We start from the raw sequence: 22,995 nt of genomic DNA on the forward strand, positions 1-22,995 counted from the left end.
CTATCCTCACCCTACACCATAACAGTGGACAGATACTGTGCTCAGTGCTGGAGATACAGGGAAATGATTGCAGTTATCAATCTAAAAGTATTCATAGGCTCTAGCATGGAAGCTAGGTACAGCAACCTGCAAGCACCATATCATGTCCTTTTATCTACAATGGAGAGAGAATGTGTACACAATGTAGAAGTAAAGAAGACTCCAGGGAAGGAGGTGCTTGCTTTGGTTCACTTTCAAAGAAATATGAATTTGCTAGAGACCGAAAGTAATGGCATTCCAGACAGAAGATGTTATATAAAGGGTCTTCAAAAAGTTCATGGAAAATGTGCATCATAAAAATATCTATGCATAGGGACTAGCAGATGGAGTAATGGCTATGTCACTGGACTCTCACGTAGTCGACCACGGTTCGCGTCCCGGACCCTGTGGCTTAAACTCATGCCGGATGTGTGTATGTGCATGCCCAAGATCCCAAGAGGAGAATAGAGGAGAAGGGATTGTGGTGTGACCATCCCTCTGGGGGGTAATTTCTCACTTTCTGTCTCTCTCTGTCTTTCTGGTGAGCACACGCGCTCTATAGTGAAAACCCCCCCCCGCCGCCAAAAAAAAAAAAAAACCACTATACATAAATTTCAAAAATTTTTGCACCAAAAGAAAGTCATACCTTACATTTTTCTACAAACTTGTTAAAAGTCCCCTTATATATCGGGAACCAGCAGTTAACGTAATGGCTATGTCGCTGGACTCCCACGTAGTCAACCACGGTTCGCGTCCCGGACCCGGTGGCTCCCCCCCGCCGCCAAAAAAAAAAAAAAACCACTATACATAAATTTCAAAAATTTTTGCACCAAAAGAAAGTCATACCTTACATTTTTCTACAAACTTGTTAAAAGTCCCCTTATATATCGGGAACCAGCAGTTAACGTAATGGCTATGTCGCTGGACTCCCACGTAGTCAACCACGGTTCGCGTCCCGGACCCGGTGGCTTAGAACTCACGCCGGGCGCCTGTGCGTGTGTGCCCAAGATCCCGAGAGGAGAATGGAGGAGAAGGGATTGTGGCGTGACTATCTCCCCTGGGGGGTGATTTCTCGCTTTCTGTCTCTATGTCTCTCTCTGTCTGGCGAGCGCAAGCGCCCTATAGCAAAAACCTCTAAAAACAAAAGTCCCCTTATATAAACAAAGTTAAAGAAGTATGAACCCCAAGGCACGTTGGAAATGAGAGTAGGCAAGTGAGACTGTAGCATAACAAGCCACATTTGCAAGACCACAGAAAACGGAAAGCCTTCTCTCTTACTTGGCACATGAGAGTGAGGGCAAGATCACTGACCACGTACATCCTGGGCTTAGCCCTGGGCTGTGCTTTACCCTGGATGTCTACATGGCAGTACTGATACGAAGTGGCTTGAAATGAATAGGAAGAGGCAGTTTTCTTCCTTCTCGACCTAAAATTTCCCCTAGATCAGAAGGAAGGGTGGAACTTTCTGTGAAGTTGCTGTCATTCTGTTTGTCTCAGCTTTTGTTCCAGGAAATACCGTGTTGGTTTAGTTACAGTGGTTTTGTTTGTGTTCCTAGATTAGCCAGCTTATAACACTTCTTGTACAAAGAGCATCCACTGTATATAGGTCACCCTGGGCCAAAGAGAAGGACACCAGCCCTCAGGAAGCTCCCAGGATCCAGCAGCCACTGCAGGTGCAGAGCACCGGAACATAAGTAGCTGTGCAGAGCTGGTCTCCAGGGTGGCTATAGGGCAGAGGAAGAGGGGATTGCAGCTGGAAGTTGGGTGGCCCATTTGGAAGGCTGTCTGGAAGTAAGTTTCGGGAAAGAACAAGGTAAACATTTCTGAAGTCAGTGGGTGTGCACACAGAATGGAGACCACTGATCTCTGCATTGCATATAGAGGAAAGTCTACTCTAGTCATTGTCCATTTCATGAGCACACAGTAGACTCCTACCCTGCTATGGATGGGGATTCTTTTAGAACAAAAGATGCCACAGGGATGCATCTCTACAATCATTTAAAATGAGAGTTCTATGCTATAAGTGTTAAAATTTTGGTGCTTAAGGGGAAAACCGTGTTGACTTAGGTTCAGATAAATTCTCTAACTCATAGTGAGAACCCAATGACTGTAAGCTATTATAATTTTCCAATCTGCTTATTTTTCAGATAAAGTGACTTGTCCAAAATCATAAAATCATTGCACTAATTATTTAAATTGCCTCCTGAGGAGTCAGCAGGTAGCATGGAGGTTAAGGCGCTGAACTCCCACATAGTTAACCACGGTTCAAGCCCCAGATCTTCTGGCTTGCTTTCTCACTGTTTTTTTAATTCTTTCTCTCTCTGGTTAGCAATATGCCCTAAATCAAATTAAAAATAATAATAATCATAAATAAAATTTAAAAATTATTATTTAAAAAGATAAATAAAATGCCTCCTGTTTCTCTATGTAATGCTCTTTTCTCCACAGTATGTCGTACTCCCTTTGCTTTCTTTTTTTTAAGTTCGATTTTTGCTATAAGGAGCATATGCTTACTGGAGAGACAGAGACAGACAGAAAGCAAGAAATCACAATCCCTTCTCCTCCATTCTCCTCTTGGGATTTTGGGCATCCATGCACACATGCTCCATGTGAGTTTTAAGCAGCCTGGTCTGGGACCTGAATCGTGGTCAACTACATGGGAGCCTAGCTACGTAACCATTATGCCATCTGCTGGTCTCATGTACTCCCTTTTCTTAAACTTAATCTTCTTTTTAAAATAGATTTTTGCTATAGGGCATGTGTGCTCACCAGAGAGACAAAAAGTGAGAAATGACCCTGTGGGGGATGGCCATGCTGCAATCCCTTCTCCTTCATTCTCTCCTTAGGATTTTGGGTGCACACACACCCCGCCTGAGTTTCAAGCCCCAGGTCCAGGATTTGCACCGTGGTTGACCATGTGGGAGTTTAGCACTTTAACCACTATACCACCTGCTGGTTCATTTTCTTAAACTTCATCTTAGCACTATTAGACTGTGTTCTTTGTTTTTGTAAAGAAATTTCCAGCATATTTTAACATAAGTAAACATAAAAATGCAACTTAATTATAAGTTCAACAATCTGAAACCAATATACTAGCAAATCAAACATTTAATTTGCCAAAATTTTGACTTTTTTTTCTTTCTTTTTTTCTTTTAGTTTTTACTATAGGGCAGAGTAGAGATAGCAAGACAGAGAGAGAAAGAGAAACTGAGAAATCACTCCCCAGGGGAATGGCCACACCACAACCTCTCTCCTCCGTTCTCCTCTTGGGATTTTGGGGCACACTGACATGCACGCCCAGCGTGATTTTCAAGCTTCAGGGTCTGGGACTTGAACAGTGTAGTTGGCCATGTAAGATCCAGCACCTTAAACTCTACGCCGCCTGCTGATCCTTGTTTGACATTTTCTGTTTCTGAAGAACGAAACTGAGGAATAGAGATAAAAGATCTTGATGTATCACATCTTTTAAAACTTGTTTAAGTAAATTTGAACTCATGGAGCCCAGCTGGTGGCGTGGTAGTTAAGGTGATTGGATCACACATGGATCACTATGCAGTTTGAATCCTGTACCCAGTGGTTTGAAAATACACTGGGGATGTGTACACATGTGCCCAAAATCCCCAAAGGAGAAAGAAATGGAGGAGACGAGATTGCGGTGTGACTATTCCTCATGGGGGATGCTTTCTCACTTCCTCGACCACTCTCCATACCCTCCACCCATCCCTCTAGTTAGTACATATTCTTTCTGGCAAAAAAAAATTTTTTTAAGTGAATTCACAGGTTAATATTTACTTTATGTCAGGACAGAAAGAGGCATTACAGAAATATCCCATGGTTCATTCTTCTAAAAATAACTTTTGTAGAATTTCAGTATTTATAACATTAGGGATTTGAGTTCTAATGATTTTGAGATCAGACTCCCTTAGATCATTTACTCACTTTCAACTATTTTTTTTTTACTATTTATTTCAACAAAAATTCAGACTTATTGAAAAATTGAAAAAACAGTCTGAAAAATTTCTGAACTCCCTTCATCCAAATATCAGTATCAATATTTTATAACATTTTTGTTACCTTTCTTTGACTTTCTTATTTGAGAGTAATTGCTGACTTGCCCTTCTTTCTCCTAAATATTGGAGCATGTATTTCTACAAACAAAAGCATTCTCTTATATAACCATTTTACAATGATCAAAATCAGGAAATTGGGGCCAGTAGGTAGCATGGTAGTTAAGGTTCTGGACTCCCACATGGCCACCCTACCCACAGTTTGAGTCCCAGACCTGGCTTTTTCTTTCTCACTCTCTCTCTCTTCCCTCTCTCTGGTAAGTGCACGTGCCCCATAACAAATTTATAATAATAATGCTAATAAAAAATCTTTTAAAAAATCAGGAAATTAACATTGAAACAATACTAATACCAATCTATAAATTTGATTCAGAATCTACCAATTTCCCCCTTAATATTCTCTAGAGCCAAAGGAAATCCCTAATCATGAATTGCCTTTATCTGTTGGGATTTTTAGCCTTCTTTAGTCTAGAACAGTCCCTGAGTCTTTGTGCATCAGAATATCACTGGTTTGTTTTTAATTTGCCAGTAGGTGTGTGTGTTTGCCAGAGAGAGAGAGAGAGAGAGAGAGAGAGAGGGAGGAAAAAAGTGGGAAAGTACCTTCCATGGCGAATGGTCATGCCACAATTCCTTCTTCTCCATCCTTCCTATGGAATTGTGGGCATGCATGCACTTGTACCTAGTGTGTTTCTCAAGTCACTAGCCTCAGACTCATAACACATGGTCAGCTATATTGGATCCAGCTGCCTTAACCACCATGCCCTGGGTTACTGACTTGATGTATTATTGAAGAGTACAGACCCGTTATAATCTAGAATGTTCTTCTATTTGTGTTTGTTTGATGTTTCCCGATGACCAGATTCACATTATTTAAACTTTTGATAGGGATACCATGGCAGTAGCTTTCCTTCTTTCACAGTCTTGCTTAAGCAGGGCATAGCGTGTTCGTATATGCCATGGACAAGCAGTGTGATGAATATCCAGGTTCATGCTTCCACAGTTTGAGGGACTAAAAGAGGGACCTTCTACTGTTAAGTTTTACACATTTTTAGGATAAGAAGGGGATGGTCACTTCATTCTGTACAGTGATAACCACTTTAGTTAACTGTTCCCTATATAGCAAAATGGCTTTTAACAAAGACCCCTGTCCAAACTTGGCTCCTTGTAGCATTTTGCCAAGCTCCTAAATGGGTGACAGTATGCCTGCAAGAATATCTGGATTTGTCTTTCCTTACTTTCTCTCTCTTCTTTACTTTTTCCTTTTTTTTTCCTCCTACAAATCAATAATCTTCTCCTTTTTTCTAAGAGTTGCATAGAAGAGAAAAATTTTTCCTAGATCACAGTTTCAGAGAGGAATAAATATGACCATCGCATTTTTTGATAGGTTAATGGAGAGATGAGAGGAAACTATAAAAACTGATACTTTTGCTCTGCTTTATTTTACTCTCACCTCAATCCCTACACCTGCTTATAATTCCCTCAAAGAGATATACATTGATACTGTCCTCCCCAGCCACTGCTCATAGGACTTCAAACTGTGGAGGCATGAGCCTGGGTACTCACCACATGCAGCAAATGAGCTGAGTCACCAAGTGGGAGACACAAAACTGGAGCCAGGAAGTGGAAGCAATGTGGACTTTGGAGGCTAGATACCTGGGCCCACACCATGTCTCTTCTGGCAGTTAGCTGGGAGACCTTGTGCCAGTAACACAGGCTGTCTGAGCTTCGGCTTTTCTGTTTGCAAAACAGGCCTAATTGTACCCAAGTTATTGGTTTGATATGAGGATTATAAATATCATACAAAAATATGGAACTTGGCATTTTGAGAGGTTTGGTGAACTATCTATACTTTATCTAAATTTATTTGGACCAAAGAGCCTTATGGAAAACAGATTTTCCCTCCTCTTTAGAAAATTTTTTATTAATCATGGTCTCTTTTTTTTTTTTTTAACCTGAGGAACCAAAGACCTCCATAGACTCTATGTAGGAAGGGATAGAAAACCATAATTACCTTGTCAGATACCATGCTCTTGTATGTAAATTGACAAATACATCTATATATGGGGGATGTATATAGAAAAATGCCTAGAAAGGTATTTGCCAAAAATGTTAATGGTGGTGTTTTGATTTACTTTTCTATCACTAACTACTGAAGACCATATTGAGTAATTTACAAAGAAGAGAAGTTTATGTAGTTAACAGATTTGGAGGTCTGAGGTCAAGGGACTGTGTCTGGTCTTCTCATTGGTGGCTCAGGGCAAGAGCTTGTGTCCATGTTGATTTCTGTTCTTAAAAACTACCTGAAGTCTGGGACCAGCAGATGGCGTAATGGCTACGTCACTGGACTCCCATGTAGTTGTCCGCGGTTCAAGTCCCGGATCCGGTGGCTTAAACTCATGCCAGGCACATGTGCATGTGTGCTCAAGATCCCTGAGAGGAGAATGGAGGAAAAGGGATTGTGGCGTGGCCATTCCCCTGGGGGTTGATTTTACGCTTTCTGTCTCTCTGTCTCTCTGTCTTTCTGGTGAGTGCATGCAAACTATAACAAAAATCTCTCCAAAATAAAAGATATTTCTGGGGACCAGCAGGTGGCATAGTAGTTAAGATGCTGGACTCCCACATGGCCAATGGATGTTTGAGTCCCAGACTTGGTGGCTTGAAACTCACACTAGGCACAAATCTGTGTGTGCCCAAAATCCTGAAAAGAGAATGGAAGGGATTGTGCCATAGCCATTCTTCCTGGGCAATGATTTCTCACTTTCTGTCATTCTTTGTCTTTCCAGTGAGCTCATGTACCCTAAAGCAAAAAAACTCTTGGGGAAAAAAAAGTATTTCTGAGAAATAAATGAAATAAAAGATTATTAATGACCTCTGGCCCCTGATGTATTTTATTCCTAAAATCTATTAGAAAGCTAAGGGTCAGGCTGGCAAGTGGCATGGTGGTTAAGGTGCTGGACTCCCACATGGCTGACCACAGTTCAAGTCCCAGAACTGGCTACTTGCTAACTTTTCTTCTCTTTCTCTCTCTCATCAAATTAAAAAATACTACTAATAAATAAAAAGTTAATCTTTAAAAAGAAGAGAAAAGAAAGCTAAGGATCATCTTTAAGAATGGGCTGATAGGTAAGATCCAAACTTGATCTTTTATTCAGTATTCACTGAAGGGTCATTCAGGAAATATTATCTGATTTGACCTTCAGAGCCATCTACATCTAGGTATTGATGTCCCCATTTTGAAGATAAGGAAACATGTAAAGTAGACATGTTGGACTATTTGCTTAAGGTCATACTTCTGGTAAGCAGCATTCCTAGAATTCAAAACTAGACTTGTCTGAGTCCACAGCTAGTGTTTCTCTCTCTTTTTTTTTTGGAGAGGTTTTTCGCTATAGGGCGCGTGCCCTTGCCAGACAGACAGAGAGAGACATAAAGACAGAAAGCAAGAAATCACCCCCCAGGGGGGATGGTCACGCCGCAATCCCTTCTCCTCCATTCTCCTCTCGGGATCTTGGGCACGCACGCACACGTACCCGGCATGAATTTTAAGCCACCGGGTCCAGGACATGAACCGCGGTCGACTACATGGGAGTCCAGTGACATAGCTATTATGCTAACTGCTGGTTCCCAACACAGCTAGTGTTTCTCAAACTGTATTTCATGAAGCACTGTGTTCTTGAGCTGCTAATAAGTAGCCTTCAATATAAAAATAGGTGTGTGGTTATATCAGTATACTTTTGTCAGGAGAGACCCACAATGTACATTAGCATATACAAGCATTTCATTTGTTTTTAAAAACCGTATTAATTTTTAAAGTGTATTTACATATTTCTTCCATGAGTGGGAGAGAAAAAGAAAGGGAGAGAGCACTGCCATAGGATCCTGATACCATGATCCACCTGCAGTCTTCAGCCACCCTGGATCATGGTCTCTCACACATGCACAGCAGATTCAGGGAGGTCTCCAGACCTTCCCATGTGAGATTGCCTGGCTGAGCATTTCATCACTGTATCGCCATCTGGCCCCATAAAACAAACAAACAAACAAATAAACAAAGACCTGTATGAAACTTTACATTTTATTTTCACTTAATCCTATTTACTTTGATTGGACCATGGGTTTTTCTAACTCTCTATTGCTTTGTTTGTTCATTTGTTTTCAGTTTTGCTTGAGGTGCAAATTTCTCATAATTAATTAATTTCTCATAAACATAATGGTCTGTGTAATACCAAAGCTGTTTTGCTATGGCTCCAGATTGACCTCTAAAATGGGATCAAACTGGTCTGGAGGTAAAGAACTTACAGAATGTTTTTTGTTTGTTTGTTTGTTTGTTTTTCCTTTTTTTGGCCATAGGGTATATGTGTTCACCACAGAGAAACAGTAAGAGGGAAAGTGAGAACTCACCACCACCCACCTCCTGCCAGGTGGATACTGCAATCCCTTCTCCTCCATTCTCTTTCTGGGACTTTGGGCATGATGAACAAAAACCTAGTTTGATTTTCTTTTTCTTTCTTTCTTCTTTCTCTCTCTCTTTCTTTCTTTCTTTTTATTTTATTTTATTAGAGGTTTTTGCCACTGGGCATGTGCACTTGCCAGAAAGACAGAGGGAGACAGAGACAGAAAGTGAGAAATCACCCCCAAGGGAGGATGGCTATGCTGCAATCCCTTCTCCTCCATTCGCCTCTTGGAATCTTGGGCATGCACGCACACGCACCTGGCGTGAGTTTAAGCAACCGGGTCTGGGACTCAAACCATGGTTGACTACATGGGAGTCAGGCAATGTAGCCATTATGCCACTTGCTGGTCCCCCTAGATTGATTTTCAAGTCCCTAGGTACAGGATCTGAACCACGGTCGGCCATGTGGGAGTCCAGTGCCTTAAACACTAGGCCACCTGCTGGTCCCAAGAACTCACAAAGGTTCTTAAAGCTTGTATTTAGCATTCACCACTTCTTTTATTTATTTATTTATTTTACATTCATTCACTGTATATCATTACAGCATACAAAATGAATTTTCCCATCCAGAATACACTGTATACTGGCTCACTCAAGGATATTGCCGTACATATTATCTTCAACAGATAATTTTCCATTTTGTGTTTCTTAAATGTTTTACTTCCTTTTCCCCCTTGATTTGTTTCCCCTCTTACCCTCGCTATTTCCCACTAACCTCCCACACTGTCTCTGGTAGCCACAGTTGCTCTCCATACCTTTATACTGTCCAATGTTTCTAAATTTGATTAAATTCAAGATTAGATTAGATGGTGCTGCCAGTACACGTCAAAGAAAAGACAGGGATGGGATTAAAAACTCACCAGACAGTTTGCCAGCCCAGGTTCTTTGCTTGGAGAGAACTAAAGGGTGAGTTTTCCCCTGGGCCCTATGTTGGGCTGTGGGAGGTAGCCATAGCTACCTGCAGTTTGGTCATGAGGTTTCCTGGAAACTGACGTCAGGGTCTTTCTGCAGAGAGCTATGAGTCATAGGGCCGAGAGTGGAGATTTTGACTGTGGAAGGGACATTAGTTTCTCTGGTAGGGGACTCAGTAAATGGCCAGTGACAGTGAAGAAAGGGAAAGTGAAATAGAGTAGCATTCTTTCTGGGTTGATATGAAAACTGGGCCATCATCATATGTGATAAAAGTAGTGACGATCTTAACCAAATGGGCAGACTTTCTCTCTTAATTTGGTAAGAGTTCAAGTATGAAGAAAATGAGGAAGAAAGAAAGAAAGGTTCTTATTCTTGTCTATGAGGGAAAGTAGTGGAATATCCCAAGGTTTGTGGGCATCCCACTAGATGATGCTCTGTGGACGATGAGGTGAAACAGGCCTGAAGAAGCTATCATAGGACCCCAGGACGTTGGAACTGATGGACTTTAGAAAGCATCTGGCCTGATTCCTTTCTCTCATTGTTGGGTAAGTTATTTATTTGCCTATGCTCAGACATAATTTTATTAGCAGAATAAAACTCAAGACCAAGGCTCTTGACGCTGCAGTCTCATGTCCTTTCCACTACATTACATAATTTGGAGTTAATGAGCTACGGTCAAGTTATTTATTCATTCAATAATCATACTGTTATTATTTTAGTATAATTAGGTACTATGCTAGTCTTCAAGGATTTAAAGAATGTTAACTGTTCTCATCAAAAAATAAAAAAAAATAAAAAAAAGATATCTTGGTTAGGTAACACATTTATTAATTAGCTATTAATAGATTTAACCATTCTGCAATGTATTTATATCTCAAAACATCATGCTGTACCCAATAAACATACAATTTTATCTATCCATTTTATATATATATATATGTTTCTTAAATGGTGTGTGTGTGTGTGTATAGATAGATAGATAGATAGATAGATAGATAGATAGATAGATAAACAGAATAGTAAACAGAATAGGTTTTACCTTTAGGAGTTTATATTCTAGTGAGTGAAGAGACACTTACAAAGCAAAGCATTGGGTTAGAAAAGTCATGACATGTTTTTGCTGTTTTTCTTTGCAAAAATGTGTCATGACTTTTCTGACAACCCAATAGTCAGCATAATGACTAAGATACATAGGTATTTCAGGTACTCCTTGATGGGAGTGAGGGCAGGGTGTGAAGAATTAGACACAATGAGAGAAAACTCCATGGAAAAGTAAGACTTGAACTGAGCCATCCAGGATGATAACTAATAACCTGGATTAAGAGGTCAGAGAGAGAAAGGGGCAAATTTCAGCAAAGAACCACATATAAGGAAAGAGGCATTAAGATAAGTAGTCAATGCTGCTGGCTAAATTTTAAAGCACAAGGCAGAGTGTTGCCTGTCTTATGTGTTGTTTGGAGAGATGGGTAGGAACAAATCAGGAGGGTCATTTGACACATACGCATAAATCTACCACTGCAGTCATACAATGGACATATTCATCACTCAAAAGAATCCTTATGGACTTCGTGTTCTCTTTCACCCACCCTTCCCTGTTCCCTTTACTTACCTCCTATCTTTTCTCACAACCTCAGGCAATCTAATCACATTCCCTATGAGAAAGAAGCAGGAGATGAGAGTTGAAAAATAGCAGATGTGGGGCCAGGCGGTGGTGTGGTTATTAAAGTGATGATCTCACATGGCCAACTAGGCAGTTCAAGTCCCAGACCCAGAGACTTTAAAAACATGATGTTTGTGAGTGAGTGCATTTGTGCCCAGAATTCCAAGAGGGGAATGGAGGAGAGGGGACTGTAGCATTACTATTTCCCACCCTCCTCCTCCCACCCCCCCCACCTGGGGTGTGCCTTGTTTTTCCCTTTCTCTTTGGAAGATGTATGTGACCTGTAGAAAAAAATTTTAAAGAAGAAAAAAGTAGCAGATTTAATAATAATAATAAATAATAATAATAAAATCAAGAGGTTGGAGGGGTATGAGGGGCATAGAAGCTTATGAAGGCAAGGAAATGGATTGTGTTCCTGAACCCTTTAGAAGATATGCAGCCATGCCAACAACTTGAATTTAGACTTCTCACTCTCAGAGCCTTAAAGGAATAAATTTGTCCTGTTTTTTTGTTTGTTTGTTTGTTTCTTTGTTTTGTCTTGTTTTTGGAGAGGTTTTTGCTATAGGGTGTGTGTGCTTGCCAGAAAGACAGAGAGAGACAGAGACAGAGACAGAAAGCAAGAAATCACCCCCAGTGTGATGGCCACACCACAATCCCCTCTTCTCCATTCTCCTCTCAGGATCTTGGGCACGCACGCACATGCACCCGGTGTGAGGTTAAGCTACCAGGTCTGGGACTCAAACTGTGATCGACTACATGGGAGTCCAGTGACATAGCCATTATGCCAACTGGTCCCAAATTTGTGCTGTTTTAAGTCATTATGTTTGTGGTAGTTTTTTACAACAGTGGTAGAAAATCAATATGGGCATCTCTGAGATTTTTCTCTGAAAATCAATATGCAGATCTCTGAGATTTTTTTCTCTGTGCAGATTTCTCTCCTGTATTATTATCCTGTCCTGTGAACCCTGGTTGCCTTATTCTTTCAGAATATCAGCTCTGTCTCCTCAACCCAAGGAGTCTTCTATGATTGCTGATATAATCATAGAGCTCACATTATTTCTCATTTTTCTGGAAACACTGACCTTTGTAGTCTTATGTCCAGTGCCTCGCAAGCCATGATTTTATAATCTATATATTTGCTGACTATTGCAGTGAGAGGGTAATTTGGTCCCTGCTAGTCCACACATACCAAATTATGATTTTATTTTTTTGTATTAAAAAAACTGAAATGAAAAAATTAGACTGAAAAAGGTGAAATTAATTTTAATACTATATTTTCTTTATCTCAATATATCCATTATATTATCATTTCAACATGTAACCAATACAAAAATGTTTAATATAATATTGTTTCAGTACTAGTGTATATTTGACACATGTAACACATCTAAATTCAGACTAGCAAGATTTCAAATTCTCAAATGTGATAGCAGAGTTGTAGGGTGTAATGAGTTACGGTAGTCAATGTTTAGTTGCTCAGAGGGACTACAATCGTTTGAATATGTCAACTCAAATATCACCTTCTTCATGAAATAATTTTTGATCAGCCCAGCTGAAGGTCTTCCAGTGTCAATGGTGTTTGGTGTTATTCTCTGCAACTTGCTATGGTTTGAATGTTTGTATCCTCCCAAATGTAGGATGAAATATCATCCTCCTTGTAACAGTATTACAAAGTGAAGCCTCTGAGAAATAATTAGCATTAAATAAGATTCTGAGGGTGGGGCCCCCAAGATGGTATTAGTGGCTTCATAAGAAGAGGAAGAGAGACCCAAGTTAGCATACTTGCTTAGACTCACCACATGATACCCTCTGTTATGTTATGCGGAGGCAAGAAGGCCCTCCCCACATGCTGGCCTGTCTACCTTGCAATTCTCAGGCCCCGAACCATGAGCTAAATAAACCTCTATTCTGTATAAATTATCTAGTCTGTGGTATTTAGTTATAACAACAAAAAATGGACTAAGGTAGGACTTGAAATATTTTCTATTTTATTGCTTTATAAGCCTACACAATGGGCTCAAGGTGTAGGGATTTACAAGAATTTGGAAAAGCAGACTGGTAAATGTCACATTCTGAGAGTTTATGATACTAAGCAACCAATGCACTGGAAAAGGGAAAGTTTTGGTTGGGAAAAATAAAATAAATCAACATTCTTTTTTATATATTAGTCTCATGCACAGTTTTAAAAGATGAATCACTCTATAGAACATTATTACCTCTAAAATAAAATTCAGAATTGTGTATCTGAATCTCTAGAATTTGAATTGAGGACCAGAGCCTGAGCATTGATGTCCACCGAGAAGATTACATCCTCGCTTTTAAAAAGATCAAGTGCACATTTCCATCTCTTCTCACTTCCCCATTTGTTGGTTTTATCTCTGCTGTAAAATTGCCATCTTCTAGAGGATAGCTATCCCATAATACTCTTTTTATCTTGAGCCCTTTGCATAAGCTATATCAAACAATAAAAGATAAAATATTTCAAGTACTATAGTAATAAGCAACCATAATCCATAGTACCTATTTTGCATCATCAATTTACCTGGGAAAATATTATAAATGTTTCTGTAATTAAAGAATGAATGAGGCATAAGAATGTTCCTCCCTTCGTGTCACTTTCATGTGGAGAGGTTTACAGATCTAATATAGTATGTGTATGAATCTCAGGGCAATTAAGGAAATGCCTGATCAGACCAGTGTCACCAATTGACCAGCCTGTCCCTGACTTCACATCCTGCCTTCTTAAATGCCCAAGTATAGTCATTACTGTTGCATGTGGACCCAAAGCAGTGGCCTGATCTGTGTCATTGTGACTCGCTCTCTTCCAAGAATGGCTCTACTGTTTTCTAAAATGCGTAATTCAGTGTTAAGCATCCTTGGATTGCTGAAGTGAAGCAAAAGTTCAAGTCCAAGATGAGCTCATTGGTAACTCAGTTCAGAAACTAAGAAAACAAGGAAAGGGCCAGCAGGTGGCATGATGGTTAAGGGATTGGACTTCTACATGGCTAACCGTGGTTCAAATCCCAGATCTGGTGGCTTGAAAATCATGCCAGGCATTGGGACTAGCAGTTGGCATAATGGATATGTTGCTGGACTCCCATATAGTCAACTGTGGTTCAAGTCCCAGACCCGGTGGCTTAAATTCATGCCAGGCACATGTGCGTAAGTGCCCAAGTGCCCAAGATCCTGAGAGGAGAATGGGGGAGGAGGAATTGCGGCATGGCCATCCATCCTGGGGTGTGATTTCTTGCTTTCTGTCTCTCTGTCTCTCTCTGGTGAGTGCACATGCCCTATAGCAAAAACCTCTCCAAAAAAAGAAAGAAAGAAAAAGAAAATCATGCCAGGCACATATGTGTGCATGCCCCAAATTCTAGGAGAAGTGATTGTGACATGGCTATCCTCCCTAGAGGGTGATATCTCACTGTCTCTCTATCTCTCTCTGGTTATCTTACTGTTTCTCTATCTCTCTCTGGTGAGCACATGTGCCCTATGGCAAAAAAAGAAAAGAAAAGAAAGAAAGAGAGAAAAAGAAAGAATGCAGGAAGTTTGGGGAAACTTTCATGAGAACCATAACGTAAAACCAAGGTGATATTTAAAATCCTTCAGTCTTGAACAATTTTCCCCTCTGATCTCTGGTGCCACAATGCAGAGGGAGGTCACTTACTTCCTCTCTCTCTTTTTTTCTTTTTTTTACTTTCAGGGCAAGAATATCCCAGCATGGGCATGAGTAGCTTGAAACTGTTAAAGTATGTCCTGTTTTTCTTCAACCTGCTCTTTTGGGTAAGTGTGTCTCCTCTAAACCTGACCAAATTCACCTCCCCTCAGCTGAGTTGTCCTTCTCTCTGCTCTACTGAAGAGTTAGTGTGGAGTTCAAGACATGCAGGCCTGAGGCCCATCCTATGTCCAGGATACCCAGCCTAGGAACAAAACAAGAGTAATTTTTTTGCCTTTTCCAAACCTGCCACAGTATAAATGTAAAATTAAAAAGTACCTGTATAGTTATTAAACGAGGTGCCATTTCTCTCTGGGAGCTTTAGACTGCTACTGCTCACAGCTGACATCTATAGGTGAGAAATCTGAGACTCTCCATTCTGGGTATTGAGTACCTCTTTTTCTCTTGTACTTTTCTCCCTGAACCCCTTTGAAGAATAGCTGGCTGAAAGGAAAGACACATTTTCTGGGGAAGTTTCACTGTGTCAAATTCAACAGCTGAATTTCAAAAGTAGAATGAGTTAATCCTTGTGTGTCTATAAGACGACTCTCATAAGTTTGACTTCTCTAGTTTTCTGCAATATTAACTTCCTCAAGCAGAACATCTCCTCTATACAGTCGTGGTTTCCAAAATGAAGGTCATATGTGAACAATTGAGGGGACAAGGAATAGGGTATGTGAAGCAAGAAGTTAGGCCAAATATGGTGAAGATACTGTGTGACTCATAGAAGTGAGCTTTCCTTGATGACTGGAAATGGTCAGGATGAGGTATGAGACTCTGCACAAGAAAGCTAGGATTACCTTTCCTATGGGATCATAGGGAAACTAAGTTAGGAGGTTGTTCATGAGAGTCTTGACTGAACCGATGGTAAAAGGGAGTGAGAACATGAGAAGATACTCAAGAACCACATTTTGTCTCACAATGTGAATTCTTCCTTTCAGTTTTGTGGCTGCTGCATTTTGAGTTTTGGGATCTACCTCCTAGTTCGCAACAAATTTGGAGTGCTTTTCCACAACCTCCCTTTCCTCACGCTGGGCAATGTGCTTGTCATTGCGGGCTCCATTATCATGGTGGTTGCCTTCCTGGGCTGCATGGGCTCCATCAAGGAGAACAAGTGCCTGCTTATGTCGGTAAGTTCTTACAACGGACATAGTGCCCCAGGAAGGGGAGAGAGTGCCTGAAGTCCCAGACAGAATGTTTCTTGGTAGATATCTATGGGTACAGGGAAATCACAGAAACATGGGATTGGCACTTCAGACCAACCAAGCCTGTCCAGACCAATAGGATTTTGTTTCTGACTTGGACTCTGGGAATAGATGGGAGAAGGCATTGCTATCCTTGTTGGCATTCATTTTACACCGTCAATAATGACCCTTGTCATTATAATTCTCTTCATAGCCTTTTGATTTTTTTTATATCTAGTTGAAAGAATCATCCATATGTCTGGGACCAGCTGTTAGCGTAATGGCTATGTCGCTGGACTCCCATGTAGTCGACTGCGGTTCGCGTCCCGGACCCGGTGGCTTAAATCTCACGCCGGGCATGGGTACGTGCATGCCCAAGATCCTGAGAGGAGTAAGGAGGAGAAGGGATTGTGGTGTGGTCATCCTCCCTGGGGGGTGATTTCTTGCTTCCTGTCTCTATGTCTCTCTCTGTCTTTCTGGCGAGCACATGCGCCCTATAGCAAAAACCTCTCAAAAAAAAAAAAAAAAAAAAAAGAATCATCCATATGTCTAAATCCTCCTTTCAAAAGTAAATATTTTCATGATCCTACTCAGAATTACTTACTTATGGGAAGATAATTACTAGGTTTTTCTAAGCCTGGCACCTTTCTTCCTTATTTGAATCTACATGATACCCCATGTAGACCCCATGAATGACCCGGCTTAGGCAAGGGCCTGGGCTCAGCCGCTGAGGTTGAATATGGGAGATGCTAGAGCTTTCCCACTGTTCCCTGCCAGGTAACTATCTTCAGGTGTAACTTCAGTTCTAGGTTTTACCTATAAGCACTAGGCATGCATGTCTCTGTATGCCCAGAACAGAGTTTGTTGTAACACTGCCACTCTAACCATAGGTGTGGGTTCCCAACTATCTTGATTCTTCCTTGAATTATGGGTCAGTTCTTCAACTGGAGCCAAGAGAAAGAAAAAAAAATCTTGTCCTCAGATAGTTCTCAGACTAATGGCAAAAGATGGGAGAAAATAGACATGAAGTAAAGGTTTTAAGCAATAAAAATTAGAGTTGGAGTAAAAAAGATAAAAGAGAAGGAATAAGTAAAATATATTTTCTGTTGTATGTGATTAGCATAAAGGGAGTAAATCTCAAAAAGTGGAGGCAAATATGAGTTAGAATCATGATGAGAGCCTCTCTTTCTTCCATCTGTACAGGGCTTCTTTTAACCTCTACCACCCTCAGTCCTCCACTCTGAGTTAGCCCTGATCTTGTAGAAAAGATAAGGCTCCAAACTCTAAGATACATGTTTTAGTTAGCTAGCCTTTTGCTCAGCTATTTCAATAGGCTGACACCAAAATTACATCATATATTTTCAAGTGACATTGAATATGTATTATGCGCACAACTTGCTCTTCTAGGCAATAGGAAATGTGGATAGGAGAGAACAAAGTCTGAAGATAGTTAATCTGCCCACCAGAGTCCAGTTGCAGAAAAAGAATACATATTCCTCACAATACTAGAGAAGGCTTACAAAGGCTGAAGGAGCCAGGAACAGGAATATCCTGTGCCTATGCAGAGATCTACCTTATTGCTCCTAGAGCAGAGTGGGAGTGGGTGGAGACCTGGGATCAGTGCTGTTAGTACATCTCTGCTTTGTCCTAGTTCTTTGTCCTGCTGCTGATTATCCTCTTTGCTGAGGTGACCTTGGCCATCCTGCTGTTCCTGTATGAAAACAAGGTAAGTGAGGAAAAACACAACTTGTATAATATTGTAAAGATTGGGGAAAATTTCGACTATCTGCACTCTATTGTAGAGAGCAAAAAATTGGAGGACATAAAAACAGTGAAGGTACTTAATGAGAATAGGACAGTGTGGAATGGGGGAGGTGAAGAGAAGAGGATAGAGAAAGATAGCAAGTGAATAATAGAGAGGCAGGACGTTAGTGAGAAACAGATATGGCCTATTAACTGTTGATGATGACATGTATAGTATTCTCAACTGGATTGGTCTGAGAAGAACTTCACAATGGCAAAGAATTTTTACAAGCAAAATGAGAAATAGCGATTGACTGTTTTAAAAAAAATAATTAGAATAATAATAATACTGACTGGGGAAAACATAGAAAAGATATTGAATGTTGAAGTGGGGAGATTAATGTCTCTGTATTGACTGACATGCATGGCATTCCCTTTTGAAAAAGCAATGTAATACACTGTAAAGTTATATGTAATCCAATGTAATATTAAAGAAGATTATGATGATAATAAAAAATAAAAAATAAAAAAAAGAGTGGGGAGAATGAAGTGGAGGAGAAGTTGGGAAAAAATAAGTCGTGTAATAGAAATAAAGTGGGAGAATGAGGCAAAGGGAGATGAATTGGAATTGAGGACAAAGTTTCATGAAGGAAATTGCATTTGAGTGGTGCTTTGGAGGATGACTGGAAAGAACAGTGAAACTTGCTTCACTGTATATTTGGCAGTTGAGAACATCTGTCTCAGTGACTAAGGATAGTACTTGCTTTCATTGCCTGTCTTCCTCCATTGTAAAACTAAAATTCTGGAGAGACAATAATCTACTACATACTTCTTCCTTCAATGCCAACTAACACTTACCACTTCTTTCCAGAATATCTCATCTATAAATTCCCTTCCTTCAGTTTTTTTTTTTTAGAAAGATTTTTGCTATAGGATGTGTGTACTTGCTGAAGCGACAGAGACAGAAAGTGAGAAATCACTCCTCAGGGGCGATGGCTATGCCACAATCCCTTCTCCTCCATTCTCCTCTTGGGATTTTGGGCACACATGCACATATGCCTGGTGTGAGTTCCAAGCTGCTGGATTTCGGACTCCAGCCATGGTCGACTACATGGAAGTACAATGATGTAACCATTACGCCATCTGCTGGCTCCACTTTCTTAGTTCTGAGAAGACCCTTTGGAAGGGAGGATCAAGGGTAACTACTAACCTGTACTAGAAATTCCTTATTTCTCGAACTCACCTACTTTTTATAATGTCCCTTTTGCTGGAATGTGTTCTGCCCAGCTGAGTAAGTATGTAGCTGATGGCCTGACTGACAGCATCCACCATTACCACTCAGACAACAGCACCAAGGCGGCGTGGGACTCCATCCAGTCGTTTGTGAGTACAGATGAAATCTTCCTCAGATCAGGCCAGACTTCATTTTTCAGCCTCAGTCCCTAAAGGCTAGTTCATTTCTTGAAAGTTTCAGAATCTGCGGTTCACAGACCTGAGGTCTTAAATAATTCCTTGGCTATCATGAACAGGGGAGCACAGGAATCAATCTGATAGATACAAAGTTCTCTGCATTCTTTTTCATCCTTTACCAATTCAGATCCAAACACATCATACTATGTTGGTTTAAGTATTTTCCAAAATTTTACTCAAAAGGGCAATTTTATAATTTAAGAAATCTCTGTTGAATATCTAACCTGCCCAATTAAGTTAATTACCTTGCCCCACAAGATTCCATCATTCCTGTTCCCACCTAAAAACATAAATTTGTTTTTTTAATTTGTTGTAGGGCACATTGCTTGACAGAGAGAATTATATAGAGACAGAGAAAGTGAGAAAGCACTGCCCATGGGGGATGGCCATGGTGTAATCTCTTCTCCTCCATTCTCTGTTGGGGATTTTGGACACATATGCCCACACCAGCTGTGTTTTCTAAGCTACCAGTCAGGGACTTGAACCAAGTAGTCAGTCATGTGAAATCAATCACCTTCACCTCCATGCCACCTGCTGGCTCCCATGAAAACATACATTAATGCTGCATTCGTGCCTTTGTGTGTTGGAAGATAAAGAAGAGTCAGGGAGCCCTGTACTGACAAAATCTATGTCTCAAAGTATGTCACTATAACCACGTGAGAGTTGACTGTGGAGTTGAAAAACAACAGCACAGGATTAGAGACTACACACCATAATGAGTAGCCTGGGGAAAATCATCTAACCTCTGTAGATCCCCAGTTCTTCTTCTTTTTTTTTTTTTTTCTGGTTTGATTGTTTTGGTTTTTTTTTTCCAATTCAGTTTAGAAATAGTTTTAGTATATGATTTTTGGACATATACAAAAATAAAGGGAATAATAGAAAAGTGAATCTCGGGGTACATGTCACCCAGCTTCAACACTTAACAGTTTGCCCATGTCATCTCATCTAATCCCCTATACTTTGTTTTGGTTAGACTATTTTAAAGCAAATACTAGACATTACATTTTATCACCCATTAAATATAAAAATAAAAACCGTGCTTTGAAGCTTATTTTAATCATGATAGAGAGCACATATATTCTCAGAAAAAAGAGAGAGAAAGAGAGATGTACCCTTACAGGGTCTCTTTACATTGTGATCCCCTTTACCCAGCACTCCAACACTTCAGGATCTTTGGTACATGTTTATGTGCCTGGCATGTTTCCAAATGAACCTGGAGAGGCGAACCTATAGTGGACCATGTGACTTCTATTGCAGTTCAGCTTGCTACCAACCACCATCAGGCGGGGCCTAAAAATTTTTTTGTCATAACACTAAACTGTTACAATAATTTTTAAATATCACCAACAGTTTATAATCAAATTTCCCTAATTATCTAAAAAATTGTTTTCAATTAATTTCAAACCAAGATCTATACGAGATCCCCTTGTTATATTTGGATGACACATCTGAGTCTATTTTAATGTATAACAGTATCTCTCTGTTCATGTTACTGATTTATGGAATGAAATTAGGTTTCTTGTCCTATAGTATTTCCCACTTTCTGGATCTAATTGTTTCCTCAAGGTATTTTGGTGTCAGAGGGTCTTTGCCTCCCATAAACCTCATGAATCTAGAGACTTGAGGCAGTTTCCTTTTGTAGTAAGACTATTATACTGGCATTTCCGGTTGCATCATGTAAGCAGGCACATAATGTCTGATTGTCCTGCTTTCTATGATCTAAAAACTAGATGGTGGATCCAGGTGCAGTCAGTCTTGTCCTTCCATTATAAAGTCATCTGAGTGCCTACTTCTTGATTTGCAAATAGGAAAAAATTACACATGCCTTCTTTATAGGTGTCTTATGTGAAAAAAATTGTGTAAAATACATGAAAGCATTTTGTTTCAAGAAGTCCATAGTAGTTATGTCAATTCTGGACTTTCTCCTATAGATTCAGATTTAAAGGCCCTACCTTTCCCTCCAAAGCCCAGTTTTCTTTTCTTTCTTTTCTAACTATCTTATTTTGGGGGGGATTTGGTTTGTAGTTGCAATGTTGTGGTGTAAATGGTACGAGGGATTGGAATGGAAGCCCACCAGAATCGTGCCCCTCAGATCCACAAGTTCAGGTAATTTTTTGAGCAACTTTCCTGTTATTGGCCTCTTTATTTAAACTTTTGTTACTTGGTACATTTCTCAAGTCACAGAGTACCTAGATCTCCCACCCAGAAAAAAGTGAACCCTGAAGAAAGGAGAGACCAGCGTGACAACTCTGAGTACAAGAAAAATGATAAAAACATAGAAATGAGCTCATTTAGACTAGACACACTGAAAAGAAAATTGTTGCACTAAAATATTAGAGCAGTTTATATGAAAATGGCAGAAGAGTGTCTAGGTATTTTCTTAAGAGCAAGTAGGTCTTCTTGTGGTAGAAAGTGAAATTTATAGGGCTGAGGTAGAAAAGCTTCTCCTTGTACCAGTTTCTCTGCTCTACTTCTTTGAAGATGGCAGAACGTAGCCACTTAATGAAATGAGTCATAAGTGAAGAAGCAAGGAGTTGGGAGACAGAGATTTGGTAGAAATGCTGAAGCACTTTCCCACTTAATTTGAACCTCCAGAACTGGCTCAGGAAAGAAACCAAAATTATCTTCCAGCTATAATACAGAAATCCCTAAGGTCCTATCCTCACCAATGTTATTCCACTTTTGAGGTGATTCGTAAATCTCCAGAATTTTTTCGGGCCTGTGGATAAAGACTAGGATAACTACCAATAAACAACTGCCTTGGAGCTTGGTTGGCCTACTATAGATTTACTGGTTGTTGAAGCAGAAACTAAAATGCAAACCAATCCTAGAATTGCAAACCAATCCTAGAACTGCATAACCTACATTCCCATTTGTTGATATTAGGTCAGCTCTGAGTGTTCAAAAAAACACAAGGACTTCTGCTCCATTTGGGAGCAAATTTAATTTGTGGCTAAGGATTTAAGATCTCCACATTAGGTGCCAACATAATGATAACACAGGAAAAGTGTCTAGTTTATATTCTCTACTGTATACTGTTTCTTCACCCATGCAAAGAAAATATTATTATGCAAAGAAAATGTTATTATGCAAATAAACTTTCTGACCTAAGTCTCTTTGCATAATATAAGGTAAAACATAAACTGTCTCCCCAAATAATCCTGATAAAGTTGAATTATAGAGCAGTGTAATTTTTGTACTTGTTATCTCTTCTAGGGTTGCTATGAGAAGGCAGAGATGTGGTTTCATTCCAATTTCCTGTATATTGGGATCATCACCATCTGTGTATGTGTGATCCAGGTAGGAGCTTAACCACAAGAGTGTTGTGAGGATTACATAAATTTTGTTAGGATTTTAAAATAGTACCAATTACATAGTATGTGTGCAATACATGTTAGCTTGTTTTTATTACTACGAATTCCCCTAGTCAAGTAGCAAATTATATTACCAATTTGATTCAAGACACAGAAAATATGGTATGAGTATATCTACCCGGTCAAATTATCCCTGAGGTGTAGGCGAATCATACTAAATTATAAGCCACCAAGCAGAACCCCACTTTTGCCCCTGACTCAGCTGATCTGGAAAGGACTGTGATTGATGAAACATTTTGCTTCAAAATTGACCTTGTCTGCTAAGGGATAGATGATGAAAATTATAATTTGAGTTCTTTGTTTCTGTGCTTAGTTTTACAAGTAAAGAGCGAATTGAAGGTACTTTTACATTATTTTTAATTATGTAATGTTTCTAACATTCTTTTACCCAAGTGTTGGGCACAT

The 22,995-nt window shown here is 39.9% G+C and overlaps 1 protein-coding gene across 1 annotated transcript in view; it reads left to right on the forward strand.

Moving 5' to 3' along the window:
- CD53 (CD53 molecule) overlaps positions 1 to 22,995 on the forward strand; it is a 28,299-nt gene that overhangs the window by 2,971 nt on the left and 2,333 nt on the right. Inside the window, exons 2-7 of the mRNA XM_006149565.3 lie at positions 14,808 to 14,887; positions 15,761 to 15,949; positions 17,655 to 17,729; positions 19,034 to 19,129; positions 21,242 to 21,322; positions 22,433 to 22,516. Coding sequence (XP_006149627.1) covers positions 14,825 to 14,887; positions 15,761 to 15,949; positions 17,655 to 17,729; positions 19,034 to 19,129; positions 21,242 to 21,322; positions 22,433 to 22,516 — 588 coding nt within the window. The 5' untranslated portion in view covers positions 14,808 to 14,824. The remainder of the gene's footprint in view (positions 1 to 14,807; positions 14,888 to 15,760; positions 15,950 to 17,654; positions 17,730 to 19,033; positions 19,130 to 21,241; positions 21,323 to 22,432; positions 22,517 to 22,995) is intronic.

Source organism: Tupaia chinensis, unplaced genomic scaffold (genome assembly GCF_000334495.1).
Source record: "Tupaia chinensis unplaced genomic scaffold, TupChi_1.0 Scaffold000270_2, whole genome shotgun sequence".
Lineage (NCBI taxonomy): Eukaryota > Metazoa > Chordata > Mammalia > Scandentia > Tupaiidae > Tupaia > Tupaia belangeri.